The sequence below is a fragment of the Urocitellus parryii genome, chromosome 5 (assembly GCF_045843805.1).
Source record: "Urocitellus parryii isolate mUroPar1 chromosome 5, mUroPar1.hap1, whole genome shotgun sequence".
In the NCBI taxonomy this organism is placed as follows: domain Eukaryota; kingdom Metazoa; phylum Chordata; class Mammalia; order Rodentia; family Sciuridae; genus Urocitellus; species Urocitellus parryii.
Genome location: NC_135535.1, coordinates 62,067,992 through 62,087,839, shown reverse-complemented (window position 1 = coordinate 62,087,839; position 19,848 = coordinate 62,067,992). Strand labels below are relative to the sequence as shown.

At 41.0% G+C, this 19,848-nt stretch overlaps 1 protein-coding gene across 1 annotated transcript in view; it reads left to right on the top strand.

The window, feature by feature from the left end:
* Nucleotides 1-19,848, top strand: part of Nckap1l (NCK associated protein 1 like) — a 50,175-nt gene that overhangs the window by 6,903 nt on the left and 23,424 nt on the right. Inside the window, exons 4-18 of the mRNA XM_026398780.2 lie at nucleotides 3,710-3,766; nucleotides 4,233-4,375; nucleotides 5,235-5,325; nucleotides 5,415-5,552; nucleotides 6,646-6,694; nucleotides 6,790-6,946; nucleotides 13,828-13,884; nucleotides 14,589-14,685; nucleotides 15,814-15,923; nucleotides 16,086-16,218; nucleotides 16,741-16,822; nucleotides 17,012-17,070; nucleotides 17,266-17,411; nucleotides 18,497-18,629; nucleotides 18,917-19,036. Of these exons, the coding sequence (XP_026254565.2) occupies nucleotides 3,710-3,766; nucleotides 4,233-4,375; nucleotides 5,235-5,325; nucleotides 5,415-5,552; nucleotides 6,646-6,694; nucleotides 6,790-6,946; nucleotides 13,828-13,884; nucleotides 14,589-14,685; nucleotides 15,814-15,923; nucleotides 16,086-16,218; nucleotides 16,741-16,822; nucleotides 17,012-17,070; nucleotides 17,266-17,411; nucleotides 18,497-18,629; nucleotides 18,917-19,036 (1,572 nt within the window). The remainder of the gene's footprint in view (nucleotides 1-3,709; nucleotides 3,767-4,232; nucleotides 4,376-5,234; nucleotides 5,326-5,414; nucleotides 5,553-6,645; nucleotides 6,695-6,789; nucleotides 6,947-13,827; nucleotides 13,885-14,588; nucleotides 14,686-15,813; nucleotides 15,924-16,085; nucleotides 16,219-16,740; nucleotides 16,823-17,011; nucleotides 17,071-17,265; nucleotides 17,412-18,496; nucleotides 18,630-18,916; nucleotides 19,037-19,848) is intronic.

Here is a 19,848-nt window from a genome sequence, read left to right as displayed (position 1 = left end):
CTTGCTTTTGCTGAGGTTGGCTTTGAACTCGAGATCCTCCTGCCTCAGCCTCCTGAGCCTCTGGGATTACAGGTGTGTGACACCGTGCCTGGCTACTGTTACTTGTATTCTTGATAATTGCCATTCTGACTGGAGTGAGATGAAATCTCAGTGTAGTTTTAATTTGCATTTCTCTAATGTTAGAGACATTGAACATTTTTTCATATATTTGTTGACCATTCATATTTTTCCTTCTGTGAAGTGTCTATTTAGTTCCTTTGTACACTGACCTTTTTGAAAAGCCCAGGCTAGAAATTTTTCAGAATATCCTTAAATTTATATTTGTCTTACTGTTAAAAAGTTTCTGGTAGCAGTACTACACAGGTGATATTTATTTGAATTTTAAACAATAAGCACATACTTTTTTTGTAAACATGAATAACCATTAGAGTTATTTAATATAATGCTTTAAAAAAGACAATAATGTATTTCAAAATTGTTAAAAATTAATGAACTAATTCTACGTCTAGAAATTTGTCTTAAGGAAATAGATGTAAGTGCAAAGATAGATGTACAATAATATACTCTGTCGCATTATTTATGATAATGACAACTTGATAAATGATATATCTGATAAAAACAGAGGTTTGGTGAAAAGTTCGGGGTATATACCTATAAATGGTTATTATGCAGTTGTTAAAGATGGTAACATATGTTTATATTAATTGACATGCAAAAATGTTCTTCACATGTTTAATGGAAGAGTAAATTACAATATAACTTAAGATGTAAGATGTCACTAAAATGTATACTTACACAGATAAATATGCATATTCAGAGGATTGGAATTTCTAATGGGCAGGATTATAGGTGGCTTAACATAAATTAAAATGAAGCTTGTTTGTATTTTCTAATTTTTCTACAATGAACACATATTATTTATATGTTCAAGAAATGTTGGGGCTGGGGATGTGGCTCAAGTGGTAACACGCTCACCTGGCATTCACAGGGCACTGGGTTCGATCCTCAGCACCACATAAAAATAAAATAAAGATGTTGTGTCCACCAAAAACTAAAAAATAAATATTAAAAAATTCTCTCTCTCTCTTAAAAAAAAAAAAGACGTGCACATTTTAGCCCTCTGAGCAGTCTAAGTTTGTGGTGGTGGACTCTTTCTTCAGATGATGCAAGAGTTTGGGCTCTGCCTTGGGAGCTCCGTGCCTACTTTAGGGAGCTAGTCCATTTCTTAGCTCACATAGTGAAGAGAACAGTGGCAACAGTGGGGACTATGAGTCTGAGGGAGTGTCAGGCCAGAGAGTGTTCATCTTGGAATTGGGGTACCAGTTAGGAAGAGGGTAGGTGCTGGTGGAGACAGTGGGAAGAATGTTGAAGCATACAAAATGTCTCTTACTAGAAAAAGAATTGGAATCCAAAGGGTATTTTAGGGCACCTGCCAGTTGCCATGGTGGTAAAAGTCTGAGCCCAAAGTGTTTGGTATGGCTTGTTTAAGGACACTGAATTAGGGTGCACTGTAAAGAGGGTAAGCATTAAATTAGATCAGGTTTCAAATTTCAGCTTTACCACATACAAACAGAATGACTTTAAAGAAGTCCCTCCCCCCATGGTGTTTGGCTTGAACCCAGGGCCTCATGCATGCAAGGCAAGCACTGTACTTTTGAGCTCTATCCCAGCCCTTCTCAGAGAAGTAATGTTTACTACATGTGGTATTTCTGAGAATTCAATGAGATAATGCATGAAAAATGTCTAGCTCAGTGTTTAGCATTAAGTAACAAGGCAACAAACATGAATTATTTTCTCCTCTAATTCTTTTTTTTTAAAGAGAGAGAGAGAATTGTTCCTAATATTTATTTATTTATTTAGTTCTCGGCGGACACAACATCTTTGTATGTGGTGCTGAGGATCCAACCCGGGCCGCACGCACGCATGCCAGGCGAGCACGCTACTGCTTGAGCCACATCCCCAGCTCCTCTCCTCTAATTCTTGTCTGTAGCATATAAGACCTATGTAGTGATTTAAAGGGAACTTCAGCTATAACCTGTAGGCACTGGGTTGCAGATTAGAATGTAGAGAAGTGTTCCTAGCAAATGAGGCTGTGTATAGGAAAGGTCATAGGATCTCGGTGCTGTTCTTCACCAGCTCTCTGATCCTGGGCAAGTTTCTTAACTACTCAGTCTCAGTTTCCCATCTGTTAATTTAGGAAGATAAGTTAAAAATATTTTTCTGATACATATTAATAAACTTTGGCAACTGTATATGACAGTGTATCACCACAACAGTCAAAGTTAGCAAACATCATTACCCCCAAAGGTTCCCTGAGTCTTTTTTTCCCCCTAGTCAATCTCTACCTTTCCTACTTGCCCCAGGAAACCACTGATCTGCTTGCTTGCTTGCTTTCTTCCTTCCTTTCATACTAGGGATTGAACTCAGGGACACTTAATCACTGAGCCACATTCCCAGCCCTATTTTGTGTTTTATTTAGAGACACTGAGTTACTTAGCACCTCGCTGTTGCTGAGGCCGATTTTGAACTTTCAATCCTCTTGCCTCAGCCTCCTGAGCCACTGGGATTACAGGCCTGTGACACCACGCCCGACTTCTTTCTTTTTTTAATGACTCAATAGGTCCCTTTAAGACAATCTGCTTTCTAGAATAGAGTTTTCCTTTTTAGAAATTCAAATAAATGGAATCTAATTAGCATGTGTGTGTGTGTGTGTGTGTGTGTGTGTGTGTGTGTGTCTGGCTTCTTTCATGCAAGATAATATTTTTAAGATTTATTTATGTTATTGCATGAATCAGTAATTCATGACTTATTTTTGCTGAGAACTATACCATTTTATGGGTACAATTAGTTTATATGTTTACCTGTTGATGGACATTTGGGTGGTTTCCAGTTTGGGGCCATTATGCATTCAGTGCTATAAATATTTAATTATAAATCTTTGTAGGGACATATTTTTCATTTCACTTGAGCAAATAATTTAGAAGTTCAATTGTTAACTCATATGGTAAGAGCAGGTTTAATATTTTGAGTTTTTCTCCTTTAATTGACATAATAATTGTATTTGTGGTGTACAGTCTGATAATTAGCTTTTTGTACAATGTCTGGTGATCAAATCAGCATAATAAGCCTTTCCATCTGCTTGAACATCACTTCTTTGTGTTGGGAAACTTCAGATTCCTCTCTAGTTCTTAATAAGAGTATTCGTTCTTTTTTTTTTAATATTTATTTACTTATTTATTTTAGTTGTAGTTGGACACAATACCTTTATTTTACTTATTTTTATGTGGTGCTGAGGATTGAATCTAGGGCCTCACATAGGCTAGGCAAGTGCTCTACCACTGAGCCACAACCCCAGCCCCAGAGTATTCATTCTTAATAAGAATTTAATTTTCTAAGAAACTGCCAAACGATTGTTTAAAGTTGTTCCATGTTACCCAGTGAAGAAATGGGATGCCGGGATGATAAGACCAGGGACAGCGTGTGCAATAGAGTCGTGACTCATGCCTGTGGACACATGGGCATGTGGTGGAGTCTCCTGACAGGGGCTACTGATGGCATGCAGAGAAACTTCTCCTTCTTTTTAACAATGCCTCTCTTCTGTGACCTGGAGGTCTCTAAGGGAGTGGTCTCTCTCCCTCATATTCTGGTATTACATCTCATCTTCTCTATTCTTTTTTTAATTCACTGTCATCTTCAATTCCACCACCAGGATCACGTATATGAACTTCTCAACACCATCGACGCCTGCCAGTGCCATTTTGATATCGTAAGATCCGTTGTAATTTTCTTTTACTATGGAATAGAATTAAAGAAGAGACTGGGTTTAGGATGGGACAGTATAGGGTGGGATGGGACTGAAAGAATGGACCGTATAGTCCCTCTCAGGACCATAATTCTTTTGTAAAAACTACCAAAGTTAAGATGTGCTTACAAGTTAAGTAGATCAGCAAGGTGATTTAATTAATTCAAAAATTACACAAAAACTTTTTACTTCACTTCCTCCAACCCTCAAATGCTAACTTATTTCCTGGTCTTCTGGTATCTTTGAGTTTGTACTTAGCTCCCTGGCTTTTGTTTCAATTTTCTTCTTCTGAATTTTTGATCCCATCAGTTCCTACTTCAAAACAGATTCACCCAGAGTCTATTAGCACTCTCTGGAATGGCTGGGGAAGCAGGGAGACCCATAGTCATTGGGTTTCTGTCCTTAGATTTCTGTATTTTTTTCCTTGTAGAGTCTCAACTTTGATTTCACTAGAAGTTACCTGGACTTGATTGTGACTTACACGTCAGTCATTTTGCTTTTGTCACGGATCGAAGATCGACGGATACTCATTGGCATGTACAACTGTGCCCATGAGATGCAGCATGGGCATAGGTGAGTGAAGGAGAGGTGAAGCCTCAGAAGTGGTGCTACGAGGTGGGGGTGGATAGAAAGGCTATGGATGCCATGACTTCTCAGGGGAGAACCTATGATCTACATACAGCTCAGGGAAAAGAAGGTACATTTTTACGTGTAGTTAAGCCTTCAACATCTATCAGTGGATTATCCAGTTTGCATTATCTCTGATCTATGTTTTCTTTTTTTTTTTTTTTCCCTGGACTGGCTTCTACTCTGCTTTTCAGGTTATTGCAAAAGTCAAAGACAATTCTTTGTAATATTGGTAGCACTAATACTAGTAAGGTTAAACCACCAGAGGTAAGTAATATATGTTAGTACATTTGAACCCAAATAGGAATGAATTTTGGACGATCTGCAGTTCTTCCCCCACTTCAGTAGTGCAAATATAAGCATTTAAGGGCTGATAAAATGAACACTGGAGGAATTTGAGTGGGACATGGCACATTGTTCTATGTATGATGTTCATTCCCACGTGACCGCCTGACTACCTGGGCACACTCCCATTTGCTTCAGATATTTATATGTCCTTTTAGATTTTGTACAGGCACACTACTTGATTTCTGACTAGTTGACACAAATTCATGGAATACCTATTATATATCCATCCCTATTTTGGATGCTTAAAAGGACAAACTTTCATGGACCTGCCCCAAATTGTATGGTTCTGTCTAACCATGCCTGAGCCTGGAGTGGTTATCTGTAGGTGTAATTCACAGATTAGTCCGTCTGTCTTTGGAGGTGGCGGGAATTCCCACCTATGCACAAGTCTTTATCCTATATGCAAACATTTATGTTTCTGTCGGGGTAAAGGCCTCTGTCCTCTGCTTTCTTCCAGTGACCCCAGTTTTGCGCGCCTGGGCCAGATGGTCTTAGAGTATGACCACCCTCTGAAGAAGCTGACAGAAGAATTTGGGCCTCACACAAAGGCAAGTTCCCTAAGAGAGCAGAGACTGCCTCAGGCAGAAGTGCTTGCACCCGGCTTTGACACTCGGGGTTGACATGCCTCTTCCTGCAGGCTGTGAGTGGCGCCCTCCTCTCTTTGCACTTCCTCTTCGTCCGGAGGAACCAGGGGGCTGAGCAGTGGCGCAGTGCCCAGCTTCTCAGTGTCATCAGCAGCCCCCCGGCCATGATTAACCCTGCTAATTCAGACACGGTGAGTTCCCTTTTCCTTCTGTTAAGGGAGGCATTCTCGGCCAAGGCCATCTCTGCAGAAGGTGCTTCTTTCAGGAAACGTCAGCCCTAGGAAGAGTTAGCCCTCTTGTAGGATATGTCTCTTGGTTGATCACTTCTTGTAGCTCAAAACCATGATTGACCTTCCTTTGGGACCAGGATTAGTGTGTGTCTTCTCATAAAAGAAATTAAGTAACTGTTCATAGGATGAATAAATGGGTAGAAGTGGTTCACTGGGCACCAGTAGGAACTTGAGCTTAGGAGTTAATCATTGAATAAATTTTTTTAACTACAATGGGCCCAAAGTCCTTCCCTCAAAGAACTTACTATTGCCGGGTGGGGTGGTACACACTTGTAATTCCACTGATTTGGGAGGCTGAGGCAGGAGGATTGTGAGTTCAAAGCCAGCCTCAGCAATTAGTGAGGTCCTGTGTAGTTTAGCAAAATCCTGTATCAAAAAATAAAACATAAAAAGGGCTGGGGATTTGGCTCAGTGGGTAGTTCAATACCCAGTACCCCCCCCCCCCAAAAAAAAGAACATATTGTTATATTGTTTAGGAAAGCTATTAGTCATGTTGTCATAAAAATACAGCTGGTAACATGAGATTAGTAATAAGGGTCAAATGAGTGATTTGTGTGATAAAAGAATCCAAAGGAGAAAGAAATGATGAGGAGGTTTTGGATTCTGTTCTCCTGTTAATAAAAGCCTCTGAACTGTTGAAGAGAAGTTATGTTAAACCTTTTGTTTATCCTGACCTCGGGCTCCAGTTCCTTCTCCTTTTCTCAATTATGTCCTGTTCCCCTGGGTCCACTTCCAGCGCCTCCTTTTCATTGTTGGCAGATTTCCCAGCTGTTGGCTTGTCAAATAGCCCTATCCAGTGTGGTTAAAAAAAAAAAAATTGGTGCTGGGGATTGAACCCAGGCCTTGGCCATGCCAGGCAGGCACACTACTCTGAGCTACACTCCAGACCCCAAAAGTTGGTTTTGATGTTCAGATTCTAGATAGATAGACTTTTCTCCTTCAGGGAACACTGATTTAGATGCCTGCTTGACTGTCTCTGTCTCTCTGCTCTCAGATGGCCTGTGAGTATCTGTCTGTGGAGGTGATGGAGCGCTGGATTATCAGTAAGTTCTGTGGGTCACATGCAGACAGATGTTGCAGCATCTTACATGGAGAGCAAGTTCTAAAAGGCTTCTTCTCACTCTCTACCCACCTACAGTTGGATTTCTTCTTTGTCACGGGTGCCTCAACTCCAACAGCCAGTGCCAGAAGCTGTGGAAGCTGTGTCTGCAGGGTTCCCTGTACATCACCCTCATCCGGGAGGATGTGCTGCAGGTGCACAAGGTCACGGAGGACCTGTTTAGCAGTTTGAAAGGGTAAGAGGTGTGAGAGCCAAACTCATCTTTGGGGGAGTTTTAGCCCCTCCCAACATCTTTTTTTTGTCTCAGTGTGTATTCTCAGAGTATGGGTGGTAAGGGGTAATTCTAACTATTGGAGAAGTATTTATTGAGTACCTACTGTTTCCTAGGTGCTTCACGGGGTTTTAGTTACATAATGATTAATAAGATAACAGAGGGTGAAAAGCGAGGACTCTGAAACTAGACTGAATACGTGCTTTACTATTTATTAGCTGTGTGACCTTGGGCAAGTTGATTAACTTCTTTGTGACATTGGCTCAATTTCCTCATCTATAAAATGTGGATCATAGTAATACCTTCCTATGACTAACCTCATAGGGTTATAAAGGATAGAAGAATTGCTATTTGTGAAGCACGTAGAAGTGCCTAGTATATAGTAAGTACTATGCAATTATTAAAACCAACCAACCTACCTGAGTCTCTGCTCTCAAGGAGTTTACAAATGATGGAAAATAGGCAAACTGTTGCAATGGAGTAAGGAAAAGTGTTGTGGAGGTGTTTAGAAGGTCTTTAAACTGGCCTTGCAGGATCAGGAGACAGGTAGACCTAAGAGTTAAACAGTTGAAGAGTGTGTGTGTGTGTGTGTGTGTGTGTGTGTGTGTGTGCGCGCGCGTGCGTATACACAGGGTTTCTTAAGGCAGGGAAGGGATTCTTTATTTTTTATTATTTTAGTTGTAGATGGATTCAATAACTTTATTTTACTGACTTATTTTTATTCAGTGCTGAGGATCGAACCCACTGCCTCAACTGAGCTCGGGGCTCAACTGGGCTCAGCAAGTGCTCTGCCACTGAGCTACAGCCCCAGCCTCCAGAAGAAGGGCTTTTAGGCAGAAAAATGATCAAAAATTTTGAGGCAAGAGTGCATGACCAGGGCTGGGGATGTGGCTCAAGCGGTAGCGCGCTCGCCTGGCATGCATGCGGCCAGGGTTCGATCCTCAACACCACATACAAACAAAGATGTTGTGTCCGCTGAGAACTAAAAAATAAATACTAAAAATTCAACAACAACAAAAAAAAAGAGTGCGTGACCAGTGCTAAGAAGTTCACAGGTTCAGGGAGTGGGCAACTGGTGACGGAGTGGGGACATCAGGAGATGGGTTTGGGGAGGTGAGTCAGGGCCTTCTGTGTTCTGCCTGGAGTCTAAATCTGTTCTAATGGGGATATGGAGCCACTGAGTGAATTCGAACAGGACAATGACATGATCATATTTGCATTTTCAAAAATGTCACTCTGCTGCAGGGAAGAAAAGAGATTGGATGGGCAGAGGTAGAGGCAGGGATTAATTAAGTAAGTTAGGAGGAATTGAAATGATGTCAAGGCTTCTGACATGGATACCTGGCAAATTCCTTGACAGTGGACACATGAAGTAAAGCAAGTTTGTGGGGGAAAGTTTGTGATTTTTTTCCCTTTCCTTTCCCTTTTTGCTTTTTTGTGGTACTAGGGATTGAATCCAAGGTCATGTGCTTCTGTGCACACTAGGTGAACACACTACCCCTGGCTACATTCTCAGCCTTTGTGAATTCAGATTTTTTTTTTTTTTTTTTTTTTTGCTATTGGAGATTGAATGCTCTGCCATGCTCTACCACTGAGCATCCCCACAGCCCTTTTAATTTTGAGACAAGGTCTTGTTAAGTGTCAAGGCTGGCCTCAAACTGGCAGTCCTTCCTCAGCCTCCTGAGTAGCTGGGTTTACAGGTGTGTGCCATCATGCCTGGTGTGAATTCCGGTTTGAACAGGTTGAATCTGAAGTACGTGAAGGACCATGAGGACAGATGTATTGAGCTTTTTGCTGGGTGCTCCTGGAAGTGAGGTGTGAAGTTTGGATTCAGATGTAGACTGGTAAAATGTTCACGAAGAATTGGATTGAGAAGAGTAGGGAAAATGTACCTCAGGGTATATTGAATTTTAGAGGCAGGGAAATCAGTGAGGGGCCTTGAGAAGAAGGAGGAAAACAGAAGCCAAGGGAAGAACACGTTGTAAGAAGGGAGGACTGGGTTTTGTAATGTTGATGGTGGTAAGAGATCCAATAAAATAAGGATTAAAAATGTGTGACTGGGCGTGGTGGTGCATGCCTGTAATCCCAGTGGCTCAGGAGGCTGAGGCAGGAGGATTGCAAGTTCAAAGCCAGCCTCAGCAATTTAGTGAGGTCCTAAGCAACTTAGCAAGACCCCTGTCTCAAAATAAAAAATAAAAATAAAGGGGCTGGGGATGTGGCTCAATGGTTAAGTGCCCCTGAGTTCACTCCCTGGTACAAAAAAAATTTTTTTATAGGGCTTGGTTTGGTTATAAGGATCATCTTAGTGCCCTCTTGTGAATAATCTCAGTTGAGTGATGAGGCTGAAAGCCAAGTTGCACCGGATTTAGGAATAGTAGGAGATAAGAAATTTAATAACCACTTTGTTGAGTACTTTGACTGTGAAAGAAAGAATAGGGCTATAATGAGGAGGTGGTATGTGATTAGGAGGAGGGGGTATCAAGTTACCTATATTATTACTTCTGGTAGCAAATATGACTTTCAGGTATGTGTACAGAATGTAAGCTGGCTACAATGGCACCTCCCAGAATAGTTTGATGTACATCCTCCAGATGCTTGTGTGTGTGTGTGTGTGTGTGTGTGTGTGTCTGTGTGTGTGTGTTTATATACAAACATAAAAGATGTGCATGTATTTTCAACCTTATATAAGTAATTTTTAAAAAAAGAAACATACCTACATTCTACATTATGCCTATAGTTTGTTTTCCCCCCTTACTATATTTTTGGGTATCTTTGAATGTCAATCTATAGAGGCTTACCTTTTTTTTTTTTCAGTACTGGGGATGGAACTCAAGGGCACTCGACCACTGAGGCACTCGGCTTATTTTGTATTTTATTTAGAGGCAGGGTCTCGCTGAGTTGCTTAGTGTCTCAATTTTGCTGAGGCTGGCTTTGAACTCACAATGAGGCTGGCTTGGAATTCATGACTCTCCTGCCTCAGTCTCCCAAGCTGCTGGGATTATAGGCATGTGCCACTGTGCCTGGCAAGACTTACTTTTTTTTTTTTTTTTAACAGTTGAACAATATTCCATTAGGTAGTTATAACATATTTACCCAATCTCTTAATGGTGGATATTTGAACTGTTTCTGTTTGTAAAAAACAGTATAAGCCAAGTGTGATGGTGCATGCCTGTAATCCCAGCAACTCAGAAGGCAGGAGGATTGCAAGTTTGATGTCAACCTGGACAAGTTAGTGAGCCCTATCTCAAAATGAAAATAAAAAAGGCAGGGTGTAGCTCAGTAATAGAGTACTTGCCTAGCATGTACAAGACCCTTGGTTCAATCCCCAGCACAGCAAAAATAAATAAATATATAAAAAATCATTATAAACAAGTATATAATGGACATCCTTAGACATATATAAAAAATCATTATAAACAAGTATATAATGGACATCCTTAGACATATACCTTTGTGAACCTATGTGAATATTTCTATAGGGTGAATTCTCAGACATGTAATTGCTAAGAATAAAGGAAATGCACATTTTAAATTTCAATAGCTTTTACCAAACTGCCCTCCAAATAGATTATATTATCAACAGCCTATGAGAATGCTAATTCCTAAGTATTATTTTTAGAAAGCATTAAGTCCTATCAAAATCTCAATGATGTTCTTTACCATACTAGAAAAAGCAAACCTATAATTCATATAAAAGCAAAAATGACCTGGTAGCGCACTCGCCTAGAATGCGTGAGGCACTGGGTTCGATTCTCAGCACCACATAAAAACAAAATAAAGATATTGTGTCCACCTAGAACTAAAAAATAAATTTTTTTAAAAAATGACCTCAATAGCCAAAACAATCCTGAGGGGGGAAAGAAAAGCATTGTTGGCGGTATCCCAATACGCAATTTCAAAATATACTACAGAGCCATAGTCACATAAACAGCGTGGTTCTGGCATGAAAATAGACATGTAAGACCAATGGAATAGAGTAAATGGCACCTACAGTCATCTGATTCTTGACAAAGGTGCCAAAACAAGTTGGAGAAAAGACAACCTCTTTAACAAAAGGTGCTGGGAAAACTGGATATCCTTATGAGGAAGACTGAAACTCAATCTCTCTCTCTCTCAATCTGCATAAAAATAAACTCAAAATGGATCAAAGAGCTACAGGTAAGACCTGAAACTTTGAAACTGCTAGAAGAAAACACAGGGGAGACACTTTAGAATATAGATACAGGCAGAGACTTCCTGGATAGGACTCAGGAAATCACAGCAAGAATCAACAAATGGGATGGCATCAAACTAAAAAGCTTCTGCATGGCAAAGGAAATAATTAACAGAATGAAGAAACCTACACAAAGGGAGAAAAATCTTTGCTGTATTTTAATTGGCAAAATTCTCTTCTGAAATAGATTTAATATAGAGAATAAATAAAGTACTAAACACACACACACACACACAAAAACAGATAACCCAATCAATAAATGGGCAAATGAACTGAACAGACACTTCTCGAAAGAAGTGCAAATAGCAAATTATTTATATGAAAAAAATGTTTGACATTTTTAGCATCAGGGAAGTGCAAATAAAAACTACATTAAGATTCAATTTCACTTAAGTCAGATTGTCTATCATCAAGGGTACAAAATGAGGGCTGGGGAAATAGCTCCATGGTAGAGTGCTTGCCTAGCATGTGTGAGCCCCTGGGTTCACAGCACTGAAAAAAAAAAAGTATAAAAAAACCCAATAAATGTTGGCAAAGAAGTGGAGGAAAAAATGCAAAAAGGGACACTTATACAGTGTTGGAAGGAATATAAATTATTAGAGCTATAGTGGAAATTCGTATAGAGGTTCCCCCAAAAAAACTAAAAATAGGACTATCATATGATCTAGCTGTACCATGCCTTGGTATACACCCAAAGGGATCAAAGTCAGCATACTATAGAGATACTTACATATTCATTCTTATTGTGGCACAGTTCACAATAGGCCAAGTTATGGAATTAGCCTGTCAATGGATAAAAGTATAAAGATGGTATATATACATGATGGAGGATTATTCAGCCATAAATAAGAATGAGGCCGTGTGGTTTGCAGAAAAATGGATAGAACTGGAGATCATAATGTTAAGTAAAATAAGGCAGAACCAGAAAGACAAGTAGAGGGGAACTGAGTGTGCTACACATGCCTGTCATACCCAGATACTTGAGAGGCTGAGGAAGGAGGATCATAAGTTCAAGGCTGGTCTTGGCAATTTAGCAAGGGACCCTGTCTCAAAATAAAAAATAAAAAGGACTGGGGATATAGCTCAGTGGTAGAGTGCCCCTGGGTTCAATTCACAGTATGGTGGTTGGTGGGACTGAGGGAGTGGATAAAAAAGCACTAATAAAAAAATCATTGCCAAAAAATAAAACAGTATAAAAAGAGAAAAATCATTACCAGAGTTAAGAGAGTAAATTTAAGATTAATAATTAGAACTTGTAGAAGGTGGATTGGGGTATAAAGTCCTTGATGAAAAAACTTTGATGATGACCACATCTAAGGAATGGAAGGTATAATTCTCCCCATCACTGAGAACAGCAACCAATATATATGATTTATTGTTTAGGGAGTTCTTTGGCATAAGTGAGCTCATTTGATTTTCATGATAACTCAAGTGTTAAGTATTAATATACCTTTTTGTAAATGGGAAAATGAGAAGCTCAGTCTCAATGTCCCTCAGTTAATAAGAGGTGGAATTAGGAAACAATTCTAGATTTTTTGACTCTTAATTCTGCCTGTCTCTTTCCTTTGTAATATATAAAACTTGAAATAATTATTCACCGGGAATGCTTTGGAGTTGAATCCTGATTTAATTAAGATACTTTAAAACTCCAAATTTCTTTGACTTTGTACTAAGTTCAATAGACGAGTGGTTTGGAGAAGGGACATGAGAGGTTATGAAGTTCCATGTGGTGACGACAGGAATACTCAATGAGGAAAGACAGATATAGGGAACACAAAGAGCAAAGAGTCTGTGATTATGCTGGGATTCTGAGCACAGGTCGCTAGTAGAAAAAAAAAAGGAACATGGCCAAATGCTCCAGAGAAACCACAGGCAATGAAAAGGTTATTTAATTTGGTGATTCAGAGGTTCACATTGACCTCAGAGAGAGCGGTTTGTTAAGCGTGGAAGGTCTTGTGGGATCCAAGGGTCAGTGAGAGGTAAGGAAGTAAAAAGATGTCTCTTTGAAGGAGTTTGGTGGTGTGGGAGAATGGGTGAAATTCAGTGGCTTGTCAGGGTCACATAAGGTCTTTTAGAATAAGGGACGCTTTGAACTTATTTGCTGGGAGAAGAGAACAAGTCCAAGGAGTGGGACAGATCACAGTAACAGAGATAACCCATAAGGTTACATTCCAAGAGGAAGTGGGTGGGGAGGGGCCCCCTGGTACAGCTGGAGCAACTACTTTTGCCTGAGATCAGGGCCTGTGTGGTGTTTTGCACTGCTTCTTTTATCCTCCTTAAACTTGAAAGAGTGTCTTGACTCCAAGGTGTCAAGGCAGGAGCACAGGGTGAGAAGTCCAGCCCCAGCTTTGCCGTTAAGGCCCTACAGGGAGCTTGGGCAAGTCATTTCCTTTCCCTAGTTATTTTCTTTATCTGAAAAATAGAGGTAGAAGAGGGTGGCCTCTAAGCTCTGTGAGTCTTTTCCTGCTAGGTCAGGGGAAGAAGCAGGGCTCAAAAAGGTCCCGCTAGTGAGGGTTGCCTGTCCTATCCTAAGCCTATAGGTTGGAATCTGATGACATGGAAGGTGGGCAAGACCCGCCCCCACCCCCAGTGGTTTTATGCTCAACCCTGCTATCCCTCTATCAATCCTTAGGTATGGCAAGCGCGTGACAGACATCAAGGAGAGCAAGGAGCATGCGATTGCAAACAGGTAAAAGTGGGGGATGGGCTCTCTGAGAGGGGCTGGAATAGAGCTTTCTCCTGACTTCTGTTCTCACCTGTTTCAGTCAGCTTTTTCACTGCTGTGACTGAAAGACCTGACCAGCATAATTGTTGAGGAGGAAAAGCTTATTTGGGGGCTCACAGTTTTAAAAAGAGCTCTCTTTTCATAGATAGCAGGCTGCATTCCTCAGGGCTCAAGGTGAGGCTGAGCATCATGGCAGAAGAGTGTGGCAGAGGGAAGCAGCTCACATGATGATCAGCAAGGAGACAGAGAGACTCCACTCCCTAGATTTAGAATATATACCCCAAAGCCACGGCCCTCAGTGCCCACCTCCTCCAGCTGCATCTTACCAGCCTTCAGTTACCACTTCACTGGGGATTGGGTTAAGATTCTCACAACCCGATAATTTCTCCTCTGAACCTTCTTGCATTGTCTCACATGTGAGCTTTTGGGGACACCTCCCATCCAAACCATAACATCACCTAAGACATCTTGAGTTTCTGGACAGACTTATTGCCTCAACCCAGGATCATGCTGCTGCCTCCCAGATTCCTGTATTTTATTCCCAAGGCTGACCTCAGCATCTAGCCTTCTTTCTTTCTGCCCGACACCCCTTCTTTCCTGCACTGCCTGTGGAGGGTTGTTACAGGCGGGAGAGGCGGTATTCTCTAGTTTCTGCTTTTCTTCCTCAGTGGCCAGTTTCATTGTCAACGGCGGCAATTTCTGCGGATGGCAGTGAAGGAGCTGGTGACTGTGTTAACTGATGAGCCAGGACTACTGGGTCCTAAGGCAAGAGGGAAATGTTGGGAGCAGAATGATGGCCAATGATAAGAGGTTCTCTGGGGGAGTGACTTAGCATTCATGAGCCTTTTGCATTTCTGAATCTTTTGTGATCTATTTGTATGTGTATGTGCTGATTCCTTGAATTTTCCTAGAGAACCTCCCAACCTTTTTTAAGGTATTTTTTGGGCATTATCACAGAATGTCATGTATTATAGCTATTTGTGTACTTGTTCTTCTATATGAGTGTGGCTAAATGATGACAGAGCTTGCTTTTGTGTGTGTGTGTGTGTGTGTGTGTGTGTGTGTGTGTGTGTTTTGTACTGGGGATTGAACTCAGGCGCACTTAACCACTAATGCACATCCCCAATCCTTTTTTATAGTTTTTAAAAAAATTATTTATTTGTTCTAATTTGTTATACATGACAGCAGAATGCATTTCAGTCCATAGTACACAAATGGAGCCAAATTTTTCATTTCTCTGGTTGTACACAAAGTAGAGTCACACCATTCATGTCTTCCTTCATGTACCTAGGGTAATGGTGTCCATCTCATTCCACCATCTTTCCTACCCCCTGTATTTTATTTTTAATATTTTTTTAGTTGCAGGTGAATACAATACCTTTTTATTTTTATTTATATGGTGCTGAGGATTGAACCCAGGGCCTCACACATGAGACGAGTGTTCTACCGAGGAGCCACAGCCCCAGCCCCTACCCCCTATATTTTATTTTGAGACAGGATCTCGCTAAGTTGCTCAGTGCCTCACTAAGTTGCTGAGGCTGGCTTTGAACCTGCAATCCTCCTGCCTCATTCTCCCAGGTTGCTGGGACTATAAACATACACCACTGTGCTGGCACTTTTGTGTTTTAAACTATATAAGTGTCTAGTAAATATTTATAAATTTTAATTTGATAGAGAGGGAGGGGGTACTGACTGAGCCAGTATCACATGCACACATATCTAATTTTGTGTCACATAATTCAGGTTTTGCGTGGGTCTGTGTGTTTATTGTTGGACACTGTTGGTAGGGCTATACAGTTGTATCCACATGCAAATTATCATGGTAGTTTTTCTCTGTGCTTTAAAATCTGTTTGTAAAGTTCAAAATTCTAACAATCCTTGCCTTCTCCTTAGGCCCTTTTTGCTTTCATGGCCCTGTCCTTCATTCGTGATGAGGTCACCTGGTTGGTTCGCCATACAGAAAATGTCACCAAGACAAAGACCCCTGAGGACTATACTGATTCGTTAGTACTTGACATGGTTAAGAACCTTGTCCTAAGATGGGCTGGGAAAGGGGAGAGGGAGGTGTCAAATGACCTCAGAAAGTTCTAGTTTCTAGAAAGTTTTCCCCATTAGCACTGTCTCCATTCATATTTCTAGTCTCATTCTTGTCTTCAACTCCTCAGGAACATCGCAGAGCTGCTTTTCTTGTTGGAGGAGATCAGGGCTCTGGTCCGAAGGCACCTCAAAGTGATACGGCAATACCACCTTCAGTACTTGGCCAGATTCGATGCTCTTGTGCTCAGTGACATCATTCAGGTGTGTTTACTTGATTATAATTTGGAGGTTTCAAGGTGGTCCCTGGTCATTTTCCTTTTGGAGTCATGCTGGTTGAATCTCATGCTCTGAAGATTAGGTGTCTAAACCCCCGATCTCCCTCTCTACATTTGTTAAAAGAAAAAAAGAAAGACAAGACTACTAATCCCATCAGTCCTTCTCCCCCCACCCCAAGTGAAACTACATACAAATAGGAAAGAAAAATAAGGAAAAACTGATGTTAACATGGCAGGGTTTCTCCATCTCTTGCTAGCTTGCTCTGTTTTGGGCACTTGGCAATTCTTTCTGTTTTATAGGCTTACGAGCCCATAGACTAGTTTCTTTTTTTTAAATTTAATTTTAATTTTTAAATTTGTTCTAATCAGTTATACATGACAATAGAATACATTTTGACACATTGTACACAAATGGAGCACAACTTCTCATTCCTCTGGCTGTACCAAAGACTAGTTCCTGTCTTGATAGAAACTATGTTCACTGACAGCAGCTCCAACCCTCTTTTAGAACCTATCTGTGTGTCCAGAGGAGGAGTCCATCATCATGTCCTCTTTTGTCAGTACCCTCTCCTCTCTGAATCTCAAACAAGGTAACTGGAGGTGGAGGGAGGTGGGGGAGGCGGGGAGTATATGAGAGTCATTATCTTTTTTCTAGAAATATTGATCTTTAGCCAGAGAATAGGGCCAGAAGACTTTGAAAAGAACTTAGATTCTGTGCAGTCAGATATTAGGGTGCTGTTTTATTGTTCCCTTTCACACTTGCTTCTGGTTTTCTGCAGTTGATAGTGGAGAGAACTTTGAATTCTCTGGATTAAGACTGGACTGGTTCCGCCTACAGGTAATGGGCACCCCTCAGATTTTTCCTCTCCCACAATCCCTTCTCTTTTATTTCCTAAGTTTTACTTTATGGAGTAACTGAAACTTGAAAACATATGACTAGATGGGACACAGCCAGGACAAATTGTAGTCCCAAGGCTGGGGACCCTTCTTATTCACCTGGCTTCTTCCTCTCTTTTTCCAACTCCAACTGCAGGCATACACTAGTGTGGCTAAGGCGCCCTTGCACCTGCATGAGAATCCTGACTTGGCCAAGGTGATGAACCTCATCGTCTTTCACTCCCGAATGCTTGACTCTGTAGAGAAGGTGCTGGTGGAAACTTCTGACCTGTCTACTTTCTGGTATGCCTTGCCTGGGCTCTGTGGAGAACCATAATTTCCCTAGACAGACGGAAAAGTCCTGTTTTCCTTGCAATCTTAAAGGTAGATGTTCAACTTCACAGCTCACTCATGCCCCCTTGTAAAAGCCAGTAATCCTAACAGGTAGAATTGAAGTTGATTCCCTTATGTTCTATATTCATCCTTGTGAGGAAAGTTCTTTAGACTTAACACTACTTCCCCTTCTTTAGGATAATTCAGCAAGATGTCTTCTTCTAATCTTTTTGCATCTTCATTGTTATCTTTGGAAACTTCCTCAGTAACCCTCACCCAACTGGGGATCCAGCCCAGGGCCTCACATATGCTAGAAAGTGCTCTATCATGGAGCCACAGCCCAACCCTAAGCCCTATAGTTTTTTTTTTTTTTTAAAGGTCTCGGCACATTGGGTTTTAAAGAAATAGGAAAAAATCTGGAAGTTTATGGTGAGAACTGAAGATAATTAAGAGGGTGAAGAATAGGACCTTTGGAGAATAAACATTTAGCTTGTTTTCTACAGGTAGCACCTGACATTTATCAGGTACATACCTGCATTCTTTGAAGGATCAAACAAACAAAATAATATGTTGTCTGTGCTCTCTGCAATCAATATAAATTGGGAGATATAATAATCATATGCCCAAAGGACATCAACATAATACTTGCAAATGTAAGAAAATAGGAAAAGAGACCATGAAGTTGTGAAGATAAAGAGCTTAGGAAAAATTCATCTCCTAGAATTAATCTGTGAAGTTTTTCTGAAGCTGGAGTGTCAAATTTGGGGAGAAATGTTTATTTAGGACTTCTAAATTAGGAGGAATGGCCCAAATAATGCAAAGGTTCTGAGGGGAAAATAGCAAATTTTATGCAAAGAAAAAGAAGAAGATTCTCACTGAACAGCCTTGGGGCTTTTGTAAAGGTCTGGAAGGGTTAAGGTTCTTGGATTTCCTTCTATCTCAAGGGAAATTAGGAGGAAGTCGTGAATATAATAAATATTTGTTGAAAGAATGAATATTCTCTGCTCAGAGGGCTCAGCTCATAACCTTTAAGTCTCCTTCCCCTTTCTCTGCAGCTTTCATCTCCGTGCGTTTGAGAAGATGTTTGCCATGACCCTGGAGGAACCCAACATGCTGCGATATGCCATCGCTTTCCCCCTAATTTGTGCTCATTTTGTCCACTGTACTCATGAGATGTGCCCTGAAGAGGTGGGTGTCCTGAACTCTGAGCCCTGCCACCTCTCTAGTCATATCTCATCCTTATTCCCCCAAACACAATTCCAAGGATTGATTTTGGGCCCAGGAAGGGTACAAGCAGAGGTATGTGACATGAATCCCTAAGTATCTCAGTCTGATTTTGACAGTGTCTTCTCTTTCTGGACCTCAGTTTCTTCTTCCTGGCAATGGGCGGCTTAGGATTGGGGATGGGGGCAGTATTATGAGAAAGAAGTGGCTGTCCTGGAGATAACAAGTTCCCCTTCGGTCCTTTCCCCTAGTATCCCCACCTGAAGAACCATAGTCTTCACCACTGCAATTCCTTCTTGGAGGAGTTGGCCAAGCAGACCAGCAACTGTGTCCTGGAAATCTGTGCCGAACAGCACAACCTGAGCCAACAGGTGGGCAAAGTCTGTTTCTGTCTCCTCTCCAGCCCTTGGTGCCTTCTCCTCTCCTTTGTGTTCCTCTCAGATGATAAATTCTTCAGCTCTTCCTCAAGTGGGGCTGAGGCTTTTGTGTATGTGAGTTGGCGGCAGGAATCCTTTCTTAGAGTAGTCCTGTCAGTCCTTTCTCCCATAGGACTAGATAGAGGTGTCTAAAAATACTCTTATTTGAACAGCTGCACTCCAACAGAATCTGTGTTCCATTTGAAGAGATCTGGAAGATGAATTAACTTTCTCATTTACTCCCTTCCTCTCCTCTGTGTACACATGCTTGGGACCGTGGCCTGATCCCTTGTCTTGTCTCCTCTGCATCCTCGCTTCCCCCGTGGCTCTCTGGACATTTCCAGGCTCCTCTTCTGTGTTTATCCTCAAGGATGCTTTCTTGTCTTTGTCTTCTTTTTTCCCCCCTTCTCCTCCCTTGACTGACTCACAGCACCTGGTCACAATTAGCTCAACCTAAATTTCAGAAAATTTGAAAATGAGGAACTAGGTTTTGCTGTTGCCCTGGAGTGTTTTAGATTTCCCAGATGACCCACCCTTCCTGGGTTTGAATCAGGCTTTGTAGCAGCTTGGGTAGAAAGGGAGCCCGTGTGCATTTCTGTGAAGCGTGTATTTTTTTAAGGACAGTTATACAGATTACTTAACCTTTTCGTTTTCTCATATGTAAAATGAAGATTAAAATACTTTCTTCCTAGAGTTGTTAGAAGGATTAAATGAAATAGAGTACATTAAATATTTAATACACAACACTCAATAAATGTTAGCTCTTG